Source organism: Rhamphochromis sp. 'chilingali', assembly GCF_963969265.1.
Source record: "Rhamphochromis sp. 'chilingali' genome assembly, chromosome: 14".
Classification (NCBI taxonomy): domain Eukaryota; kingdom Metazoa; phylum Chordata; class Actinopteri; order Cichliformes; family Cichlidae; genus Rhamphochromis; species Rhamphochromis sp. 'chilingali'.
In genome coordinates this window covers 3,172,589-3,184,655 of record NC_137941.1, presented here as the reverse complement: position 1 = coordinate 3,184,655, position 12,067 = coordinate 3,172,589, and the positions used below count along the sequence as shown (strand labels likewise).

At 41.0% G+C, this 12,067-nt stretch overlaps 1 protein-coding gene across 1 annotated transcript; it reads right to left on the bottom strand.

The window, feature by feature from the left end:
* Positions 1–3,652: 3,652 nt before the first annotated feature.
* Positions 3,653–11,334, bottom strand: acmsd (aminocarboxymuconate semialdehyde decarboxylase). The gene is made up of 10 exons (XM_080903977.1): positions 11,196–11,334; positions 10,208–10,252; positions 6,764–6,860; positions 6,625–6,674; positions 6,216–6,452; positions 5,982–6,075; positions 5,718–5,813; positions 5,372–5,544; positions 5,056–5,154; positions 3,653–4,675 (listed from the first exon to the last, which is right to left on the bottom strand). The coding sequence occupies exons 1-10, from the start codon at positions 11,250–11,252 to the stop codon at positions 4,613–4,615; spliced, it is 1,011 nt and encodes a 336-aa protein (XP_080760103.1). The 5' UTR covers positions 11,253–11,334; the 3' UTR covers positions 3,653–4,612.
* Positions 11,335–12,067: the final 733 nt, after the last annotated feature.

The window sequence follows — 12,067 nt, the reverse complement described above, 5'->3', positions numbered from 1 at the left end:
GGTTTTCAACCTCTCTCCCTGGGTACACCAATGTATATTGGAGTTATATTGAGGTCTTATCACGGCCTGTTGCTCCTAAAGTCAAAAAAGATGCTTTAAAACTACATTGTAATTTACATTTATTAATGTTTTAAAGACTGCTAATGATTTAAAATTGAAGTTAATACATTTATCTTCTATTCCTCAGAGGCCGGAACCACTGATTGCCTACAATAATCTCCGCTTTGGATGGCTAGATGTCCTACTTTTTATGGAACTAAACAGGATTTTATCTCTCGTTCCTTTGTCTCACACACCTGGACAGTGTCCCACATTTCGTAAAAATGAACATGTCAGGAATGCGTGGCTCACAAACTACTGATATGCTCATCTATGAATGGCTCACTGATGAGATCCAGAAAAATGAAGAGACAGAAAGCAGTTAAAATAACAGTCCTTCTGAGAGAAAGGGGAAATACACTGAACAAAAATATAAACGCAACACTTTTGTTTTTGCTCCCATTCCCCATGGGATGGACGTAGAGACCTAAAATTCATTCCAGATACACAATATAACCATCCCTCCCAGACAGTGGTCACAAATCAGTCCAAATGTGTGGTAGTGGGCACATCTGCTATATTGAGATAATCCATCCCACCTCACAGGTGTGCCACATCAGGATGCTGATCTGACATCATGAGTAGTGCACAGGTGTACCTCAGACTGCCCACAACAAAAGGCCACCCTGGAATGTGCAGTTTTGTCTCACAGCAAAATGCCACAGATTCCACAAGCAATGAGGGAGCGTGCAATTGGCATGCTGACAGCAGGAATGTCAACCAGATCTGTCGCCCGTGCATTGAATGTTCATTTCTCAACCATAAGCCATCTCCACAGGCGTTTCAGAGAATATGGCAGCACATCCAACCGGCCTCACAACCGCAGACCTCGTGTAACCACACCAGCCCAGGACCTCCACATCCAGCAGGTTCACCTCCAAGATCGTCTGAGAACAGCCACCCAGACAGCTGCTGGAACAATTGGTTTGCACAACCAAACAATTTCTGCACAAACTGTCAGAAACCGTCTCAGGGACGCTCAACTGCATGCCCGTCGTCCTCATCGGGGTCTTGACCTGACTCCAGCTCGTCGCCGTAACAGACTTGTGTGGGCAAATGCTCACATTCGATGGCGTCTGGCACGTTGGAGAGGTGTGCGCTTCACGGATGAATCATGGTTCACATTGTTCAGGGCAGATGGCAGCTGAGAATGTCCCAGTTCTTGCATGGCCAGCATACTCACCGGACATGTCACCCATTGAGCATGTTCGGGATGTGCTTGACCGGCGTATACGACAGCGTGTACCAGTTCCCATGAATATCCAACAACCTCGCACAGCCATTGAAGTGGAGTGGACCAACATTCCACAGGCCACAATTGACAATCTGATAGACTCCATGCGACGATGTGTTGCACTGCATGAGGCAAATGGTGGTCACACCAGATACTGACCGGTTCTGGGTCCCCAGACCCCCAATAGCGCAAAAAACTGCACATTCCAGGGTGGCCTTTTGTTGTGGGCAGTCTGAGGTACACCTGTGCACTACTCATGATGTCAGATCAGCATCCTGATGTGGCACACCTGTGAGGTGGGATGGATTATCTCAATATAGCAGATGTGCCCACTACCACACATTTGGACTGATTTGTGACCACTGTTTGGGAGGGATGGTTATATTGTGTATCTGGAATGAATTTTAGGTCTCTACGTCCATCCCATGGGGAATGGGAGCAAAAACAAAAGTGTTGCGTTTATATTTTTGTTCAGTGTACATAAAGAGACACAAAGACCATTGAGCCATAAGAACAAACTTTAGCTTCCATTGAGTAAGTAAAATTGTATTTATACAGCACTTCTTAAAATGAGAACAGCCACAAATTGCTTTAGATTCAGTAAGAAACAATCAATATTATAACAATGACACAAGATGCATATAAGCAACCAAAATGAACATAAAACACAAAGCACGACCCAAATATCGTCACAATCACTTCGTTTTCTGACAGGTATGCAGAATCATAAGAAGGCCCTGATCTGTGGCCCTAAAAACCTGACTTGTAATGTAGGATGTGAAGCCATTCAATCATGTAAGTGGGGGCTTCACCCTCTAAGGCTGTAAGAGTAAAATGCAAACATTATAAATGAAATCTAAGCATGACAGGTAGCTGTTGCAAAACTTTAACAGCAGACTGTACTGTCATTTTGAGAAGTGGTCTTTCATCATAGTTCTCCAGACCTTTGAAGGTTTTCAAAGTTTTTCTTTGGACATTGGCTGCTTGTTCTGTCCTTGGTCCAGTCGTTTTACCTGACCATTTGTATCTACCCAAAGAGATGAACCAGTGTCGTGTCCACACATAACAACAAAAAGCTATTTTTAAATTGTATCTTTAGGCACTTTCGTACTTGCAGCTTTTCACAAAAACACACAATTTCTTCCCACTTTAGTTGAAGCTGTGCTAAAAAGGAAACAATAACACAGTTTGACAGAGATGGAATGATATTTTTGTATCAACAAGTGGATTCCCAAAGAGTTATTAGCTGCAGTCCAATGCAGTGTGTCCTTATAAACAATGAGGAAACTGGACAAGTAACGAACAAAAGAAGTCGCAGGCCGAAAACTCCTATCTGTATTATGTCCAGTGTTGGGCAAGTTACTTTGAAAAAGTAATTAATTATAGTTACTAGTTACTTCTTCAAAAAAGTAACTGAGTTAGTAACTGAGTTACAAGATTCTAAAAGTAATTAATTACTTGAAAAGTAACTATTGCGTTACTTAAAAAAAAAAAGTTTAACCCTCTGGGGTCCAGGGTATAATTGGCCATTTTTAACTACTTTTGATTTTACCTTTAAAAACTATTTACTTTGCCTTGTTTGGTATCATTCTTTTCAGCACAACCTCACATGTCTGAATTTACAGTTATGTTTTCATTTTGACATACTCTATTAACACAATTGACCTAAAATCAGACAAAAAACATAAACTCCGAGTAGAAAAAGTTATATTTTTTACTGTAACAACCACAAACATGTTTAATGAATCATATTTCATAACTTCAAATGCAAATATAAATTGTCAATTTTAAAATCATAAGCACAAGTTTTGCAAACAACAAAGTTATTTGCAGCCATTTACATTTTACCCTTATTAAATAACCATTTCAAACTATTTACAGAACAATCAGCTGTTCTGCATTCAATAAGATGCCACACAAATTATTTGTGCCACTCCAAATATTTTTGTCCACTATAAAGGAAACATCACAGCCTGATACCTGCAGGTCTGACAGCAGCAGGTGTATCACTCCTGTTTCTACCTGGAGACAGCAGTCGCCTCATTGTTCTGACACACAACACAAAACTATCCACAACACTACACACTAACCACACAAGACAACACCTAACTACACACTCCAAACACACTAAACGTCACAAATCTCTCACATCTCAAAACTCGCTCTTTCTCTTTTTCTGCTGTCTTTATCTCTCTCTCTCGCTGTCACTCCTAAAACTTCCCCCTCTTCCTAAACAACCAAATGTCATGTTGCCATATCATTTTTTGATTGGTTGACATTTTTCACCAAATGTTTTTTGTTTTGTTTTGTTTTGTTTTTTAAATTTTTTGCTCATAAGCAGAGAGGTCTCGCTGCGCTGTCCTTAGACAGTAAACATGACAAAACTATTGAGGAAAAAACGCTGCGTATATATTGTTTATCATGACTCTTTTATGTGGCCTATCAACACAATTTAAAAACTGGTATATATCACCTTGTTGTTTTGTCATCTTGAAGTGGTCATGTGATTGGCTTACCACGACTACTTTATTCTTCCTCAGTCAAACAGCAGCACTCATATGATTGTTTTGCCCCTTAGCTCCAGGTGTTGTCCCAAAAAGTGATGGTCGGACAGAAAGTGATTGCTGCCCGCGGGAGATTACTTACAGCTACTTCCGTGCAACTGATATAAGATGCGGTAAGCTGCGGACAGCTTCAACCACTTGTTTGCACTGCATTTTCTTGTTAGTAATGGTAACGGCGTTGTAACGATAGGAATAGTAATTAGTTAGATTACTCGTAACTGAAAAAAGTAACACCGTTAGTAACACCGTTACTTGTAACGCCGTTATTCCCATCACTGATTATGTCCATGTCAGCAAAGACCCGAGAGATGAATCTGTCCAAAGCTATTTTACTATAAGAAAGAAGAATACTGCTTCAAAACAAGTGACGAAGAAGCAAAGCAGCAGAGCGGCCTATTGCATCATATTAACATTTTTATTTAGAGCCTACTGAAACGCTGCAACTTCAAACAGATGGAAAAACCTGTTACATTTACAACATTACAATTACTATACCGTAATTACTCTAACTTAGAGTGATAACATTACATTTTTACATTCTGAAAATAGCAACATCAGCTGTCTCTTCTATGAGTACAATGCTTACCTTCTGATGATAAACATGAATAACAATGTTCCATAATTAGAATCTTTAAAAAAAAATCATTCAAACACAAATATTTGCAAAAAAAAATCCTTTGTACTTAATGACCATTGGTGGTATTTCAGTATCATGTTACATAAAAAGCTCCCGTTTCAGTCCTAAGAATTCTAGTGCGTTTCCAGCAAGCAGTTTATCCTGTAACACAAAAGAGAGAGTCATTATTTTGAAGATATTAAAAAAATCTGTCATTAAAATATACAAAAAAACTGTAATGCCAAGTATATCATATTGGATACATGAGTTTTTGGGGGGCCTCTATATCATCAGTGTGATTTGTTTTTTAAATCTAAAGAAAAATACACACATACACAAATGAAAACACATATATTTGTTAAATTTGTTTTAGAGTTTTCTTTGGTTTTGTTTTCTTTGTTAAGTGTTCAATAAACATGGTTCAGGTTTTACATGATGTACAATGGCTGGCTTTCCTTTCTTTCCATGTGTGGTAGAGTCCACCATGATGACAAACCCTTTCTCCTGTGCTGCTTAAGTAAATGAGAGGAAAATAATGCTACCTTTAGTGTATCATCAAACACATCCATCGACTCGATGAGTGATCCTGGCTGTAGCTCACCAAGTGGGAATGGATAATCTGTTCCCAGCATCACTTTATCCTGGAACAGGAAAATGTGAACTTAGCACATGAAGATTTGGTGAAAGCAGGAATAACTCCATCCTGAAAACATCAGTGTTTCCACACATCAGCATACACTCTCACAGTCCACATTCTCTGTGTTTAGTCAGTACTCTTCAGTGTGTTTTGAATCTATCCTCTCTCGCCACCAAAGAGGTGTGACTCGTGGAATGAATGAATGTTGGACACCAGCTCACTTTTCCAATGATGTCAATGAGCAGCTTCAGGGAGGCGGGATCGTGAACCAGGGAGTCGGTGTAAAAAGAACCGAGGTATTTCCGTGGACTGACATCGTTGTCAGCTGCACAAAGGTCAGGGCGGACTTTGTGGCCGTGTTCAATTCTGCCAACAGTGAATGGGAAAGAGCCACCTGGATACACGTGAACACAGGCACTAAACGTCAAATATCAACACACTTATTTCATCTTAAGGGAAGAGCATAAAGGAAGAATACATTGAAAATTTGGCTGCCTAATGTTTTCTATATACTGCTGTGATATTAATAGTAAACTAAATGATAAGCATGGTGTTATCTTTTTATACCTCCATGAGCAAAGCAGACTTTCAGTTTTGGAAATCTCTCAAAGATACCACCAAATATCATCGAGCAAATGGCCATGGTTGTCTCAGATGGCATACCTAAGGAAAGAAAAACATTTAAAAACATATAAACATTATTATTTTTCCATCACAATGCACTAAATAGCACATGAAAGCTGGCTTGTTTTAATATTAGTGTTGTTTTTAGTTGGCTGGACCAGATGTAATAGTCAGTATGTTCTGTTCCCACTCCAGTATCCTCCTCACCCACTAGCCAGGGTAGCCAATACTTTGCCATCCTCCCATCTGTCTGCATGTCCCATGGGTGGACAAATATGGAACAGCCCAGCTCCTCTGCTTCCTGTAGTGTTTATCAGAATAAGAAATGAATAAGAAATTAGGCCATAATTATAAAGAAAAATGATTGGAACCAATGTAGGCATAATTAAAAAACACTATCACAATAACCCCATGTTATTATGCAAGTGTGTAAAGTCTTACAGCATAGAAGGGATACAGTTCAGAGGCATTGAGGTCCCAGTTGTTGATATGCGACCCAATCTGGACCCCAGGGAAGCCTAGCTCCTTCACACAGCGCCTCATCTCCATCACAGCTAAATCAGGGGCCTGCATGGGCAGCGTGCCCAGGCCCACAAACCTCTTGGGTTGGCTACGCACTGTCTTAGCCAAGTCGTCATTCAAAAGGACACAGAGATCGAGTGTGTCGTGAGGCTTAGCCTGCAATCAAAAGACACGATGAATATACACAAATATATCTGTGAAGATCATTAAGCAGCTTGTAGTATTGCAAAGTTTAGTGGTAGGCACAACTCAGTTATCTGACACACAGTAGACACCACTTTGTCACACAGCTTTTGACCAAATCTGCTGTGACTGGCTGTGCATTTACCCAATAACTGAACATCACAGGAACGGTCGAAAGGGCCTGCAGCGTGACACCTGCAGGCCGTGAAAAGAAATGCTGCTTTTAGTCACTGATTAAAGGATGAAACTACCAAACTTTGTGTCATTTGTGTCTGCGCATGTACCGTGTTTATCCATGTCCTTTATGCGAGCATTTGGATCCCAGCAGTTTTCCTGTATTACCCGGAAAACCTTCCCATCCTTCATCATCTTTGCTTCACCCTAAAACACAACATTAAGACCACTATCAGCTCTAGTTTCTTTTAATATCTTTGGACAGATTTTCTTTGTGTTATTGGTCAGTTACAACCTTACTTTTGAAAAGCTGTGATGCTGTGAGACTTGCAAATAACTGACTGCAATGATCCCAGAAACATACAGGGAGTGCAGAATTATTAGGCAAGTTGTATTTTTGAGGAATAATGTTATTATTGAACAACAACCATGTTCTCAATGAACCCAAAAAACTCATTAATATCAAAGCTGAATGTTTTTGGAAGTAGTTTTTAGTTTTAGCTATTTTAGGGGGATATCTGTGTGTGCAGGTGACTATTACTGTGCATAATTATTAGGAAACTTAACAAAAAACAAATATATACCCATTTCAATTCTTTATTTTTACCAGTGAAACCAATATAACATCTCCACATTCACAAATATACATTTCTGACATTCAAAAACAAAAACAAATCAGCGACCAATATAGCCACCTTTCTTTGCAAGGACACTCAAAAGCCTGCCATCCATGGATTCTGTCAGTGTTTTGATCTGTTCACCATCAACATTGCGTGCAGCAGCAACCACAGCCTCCCAGACACTGTTCAGAGAGGTGTACTGTTTTCCCTCCTTGTAAATCTCACATTTGATGATGGACCACAGGTTCTCAATGGGGTTCAGATCAGGTGAACAAGGAGGCCATGTCATTAGTTTTTCCTCTTTTATACCCTTTCTTGCCAGCCACGCTGTGGAGTACTTGGACGCGTGTGATGGAGCATTGTCCTGCATGAAAATCATGTTTTTCTTGAAGGATGCAGACTTCTTCCTGTACCACTGCTTGAAGAAGGTGTCTTCCAGAAACTGGCAGTAGGACTGGGAGTTGAGCTTGACTCCATCCTCAACCTGAAAAGGCCCCACAAGCTCATCTTTGATGATACCAGCCCAAACCAGTACTCCACCTCCACCTTGCTGGCGAGTCGGACTGGAGCTCTCTGCCCTTTACCAATCCAGCCACGGGCCCATCCATCTGGCCCATCAAGACTCACTCTCATTTCATCAGTCCATAAAACCTTAGAAAAACCAGTCTTGAGATATTTCTTGGCCCAGTCTTGACGTTTCAGCTTGTGTGTCTTGTTCAGTGGTGGTCGTCTTTCAGCCTTTCTTACCTTGGCCATGTCTCTGAGTATTGCACACCTTGTGCTTTTGGGCACTCCAGTGATGTTGCAGCTCTGAAATATGGCCAAACTGGTGGCAAGTGGCATCTTGGCAGCTGCACGCTTGACTTTTCTCAGTTCATGGGCAGTTATTTTGCGCCTTGGTTTTTCCACACGCTTCTTGCGACCCTGTTGACTATTTTGAATGAAACGCTTGATTGTTCGATGATCACGCTTCAGAAGCTTTGCAATTTTGAGACTGCTGCATCCCTCTGCAAGATATCTCACTATTTTTGACTTTTCTGAGCCTGTCAAGTCCTTCTTTTGACCCATTTTGCCAAAGGAAAGGACGTTGCCTAATAATTATGCACACCTGATATAGGGTGTTGATGTCATTAGACCACACCCCTTCTCATTACAGAGATGCACATCACCTAATATGCTTAATTGGTAGTAGGCTTTCAAGCCTATACAGCTTGGAGTAAGACAACATGCACGAAGAGGATGATGTGGACAAAATACTCATTTGCCTAATAATTCTGCACTCCCTGTATTCACATAAAATATGTGCATCTTAGACAGGAAGACCTTCTCAGAAGTCTACAAGTAGAACAATGTTCCTCAACAATAAATTCCAAAATATAAGCAGGATTCAGAGAATCTGGACAAAACAAAAAAATCTGTGCTAATGTCACTGATGTTCAGACCCTCGGGTGGCACTGCATTAAAAACAGGGGCGATTCTGTCATGGAAATCAGTGCATGTGATTTGGGCTTAGGAACACTTCTAGCCACTGTGTCATCCACAAATGCAAGTTAAAGCTCTATGATACAAAGAAGAAGCCATATGTGAACATCAGCCATCAGTCCTCATTCATTTAATATAGACTGAGGCAATATGGAAAACTGTTCTGTGGTTGGATTAGTTTAAATTTTAAATTCCTTTTGGAAAAAATGGCCTTTTCCTCCTCTGGACTAATACGGAGAGGGACCATCCAGCTGGTTTTCAACACCCACTTAAAGCACCTGCATCTGTGATGGTACGGGGGTGCATTAGTTCCTGTGGCATTGCCAGCTTACACATCTGGAAAGATACCATCAATACTGAAAGCTATATACAGGTTTTAGGTGAACATATATATGCTCCTATTGATATGACGTCTTTAATCTGGGAAGTCATTGCATATTTCAGCATGACAACGCCAAACTGCATACTGTGTCTATTCCAACAGCATGGCTTTGTAGTAGAAGAGTCTGAGTCCTGAACTGCTGTACCTGCAGTCCAGACCTTCACCAGCTGAAAATATTTTGCACATGAAATCAAAATCTAAAAAGAAGACACGGGACTGCCAGAAGACCCAGCTAGAATCCTCCACCAGACAAGAATGGGACAACACTCCTCTTCCAAAAGTCCAGCAGCTCCCAGACATTTACAGACCAAATAAAGATGGGACGCTTCACAGTGGAAAAGATGGCCCCATCTCCCCTTTCTTAACATTTTTGAGATGTGTTGCTGCCATCAAATTCAAAATGAATGGTACGTGTTCCTAGTTTAAGCAGTAGATATGTTTTCTATGCTCTGCTGTAAATCAAATATGGGTTTATGAGATTTTCAAATCACTGCGTTCTGTTTTTAGATACATTTCATGCTGTGTCCCAGCCTTTTTGAAATTAGGTTTGTGTTAGGTTAGGTTTTAAAGCACATGTTGTAACTTTTACATTTGCTAACAAAACTGAGCCACATGATGGCAGCAGACAGTTGATATTACTGCAAATGTTCTGGGTGAATCCAAAAGGCCTGGACTCCTCTAAGATGTTTAATACGAAGCACACAAGCACAAATTCATTGCTTATCCAAGTTTAGGCATTAATTCTGAAGAATAGACTGTTCGTTGTCAAGTATACTTTGCTGTTACTAAAATGCTCAGCCCATGTTTGGGGCTAAAAGTTGCCAAGCTGCTCTGTATCGGGCTGCGTTACGGCTGTTTGAACCGAATCACTTGACTGATGCTGTGTCACCTCGCTGAGTTCTGCAGCTGCTCACATAGCCAGGACCAGCCTGGCAGGTCTGCGGGGTGGGTGCAGTCGCCAGCTGGGATGAATCTGCTGTGTGTTCAACAAAGTAGTGCAGTGCATAAGTGCTCCTGCACCTGCACCCTGTCTGTAGCTGCACAGGAAAGCAGAGGAAATAGTGACTTACCTTGCAGTGATGGTGAAGCTGGACAAACCCATCATAGCCGTACCTCTGAAACACATAAAAAATACAGGTTTTACAAACCCAGAGTTTAAAAGCATCACATATAAATATCAGCCATATATTTGATTGCATATTTGTTGTTTCATTCTGATAGAAAATGTAGATTTTGTTATCCCATCTGTGAGGGTTTGGTCATCATCCTACAGGACTGGCCACTCCAGTGCCCTGAATACCTAAAAGATATTGCCTTTTGAGCATGCTGACACTTTTTGCATACAAATGAAGCTGCAGATGAGCTACGTGAGCAATACAGCAGAAAAGCCCCTTTTCATACCCATGCAGATCAGCTGTACTGTGTACTTGGATAATGCCACTGAGGAGCTTCTGTTTTTCCAGTTGCAAGATGGGTTTTACATCCGTGTTTGATGTGTGGATCTGTGGCCCCAAGAAGCTGTTTCAGTGAAAGGTTGCTTTAAATGAAATGTCATCATGCCAGTTTAACTGTGGACTTGATCTCAAGTTCAAATAATGTTGTGCTTAGGGCCCTTTAACCAACTCCAGCCAACGTAAATTTTTAAATATCACATTCTTTGCAAAAGATTCTTACAGACACGATTTAGCTCATGTCTTCTGTTCAGCTTTAAATGTGGGAAATGATTAGCCAGGCAGTGACAAAGACATAAGGGCAGGAACAGATAAACCAAGTCCAAGGTCTATTGATTAAAGTTTAACCATCCATAGAGGACAGATTTATGCAGTGGACTTTTAATCTCCCTGCTGACAAGCCAGCTGAAAAGTCTATATATTAAACGTTAGTAGCATTTAATAGCCCCGGTTCAAGCTCCATCTGCCAGGGAAGTGACACAAAGATGTTTTTCTCAAACCCACTGACCCACTTCACCTGAGATCTCATCTACAGACTGTGGGTTTATTTAACACTGGAGCTCCGTGACATTAAAAGTCAAATCATCTTGTCTGTGACAGTTCCTACCTGCTTCAGGTCGGGCCACTCCTTTGGTAAAATATGATTGTGAATATCAACCTTCATCCTTATGATTATTATTCACGGAAAACGTAAAGGTCTGCTGGCCGAGGTATCCTGGGAAAAACTGTGGGCACACTCACTCCCCACCCCCACCCTGAAACCAATGACCAATGTCTGCTGCTGGGACATTTATTGCCCAATCTTTGAAACAAACAGAAAACCAGAGCAGAGGCTGTAAACCTGCTCCTTTAACTGTCTGCCTTCGTTACACTGAGCCTGAATTCTGCACTCATGGCTTTAATTGATTATTTTGGTTTCACATCATGGCTGCAGCTTATTTCTGTGGCTAGCCTGCACAGTTTGAAATGTACTGAAACGACCTTCATTAGCCAACTTTATTTAATTGCTTGCACATATCGCTGCTCGAGGATGCCACCTGGTGGCTGATTAAGGTTGGTCAACCTGCCAGGGTTCAAGATCCAAAACTGGTTATTGTCAATATGCAAGCATATCGAATTTAGGGCAATAATCCCTCACATGATGCAAAACCCTTTAATAACATAAACATACTGGCACAAATATAAGTAGAAAACACAATGGTTAAATACAATTTACTAACGTGCATTAAGGACATCTGTGGCAGCAGAGTAATGTTAAGTTGCTCGGTAGCTTATTGAATGTGTAAAGGTCTGGGCTTTGGGCTACAGGTCTCCTGTGCGTATAAATCACAGCAAACTCAAAGAGAAAGTGTAAAAATGCTTGGCTAACTCGGGGCAGATGTCACTGCATGTACTGATTCTGAATTAAGAGCTGAATTATGGGAGGAGGAGAGAAAGAGGAAGGGGAGGAGGGGGAAACTTGAAGGTACCGCCTTCTTG

What these genes read in the sequence shown, in the direction of transcription:
- acmsd (XM_080903977.1), bottom strand. Translation starts at nt 11,252, where the DNA reads ATGAAGGTTGATATTCACAATCATATTTTACCAAAGGAGTGGCCCGAC. An exon ending in AGTGGCCCGACCTGAAGCAG is followed by an intron (nt 10,253 to 11,195) that starts GTAGGAACTGTC and finishes TATGTGTTTCAG; the next exon opens with AGGTACGGCTATGATGGGTT. An exon ending in AGCTTCACCATCACTGCAAG is followed by an intron (nt 6,861 to 10,207) that starts GTAAGTCACTAT and finishes GTTGTGTTTTAG; the next exon opens with GGTGAAGCAAAGATGATGAA.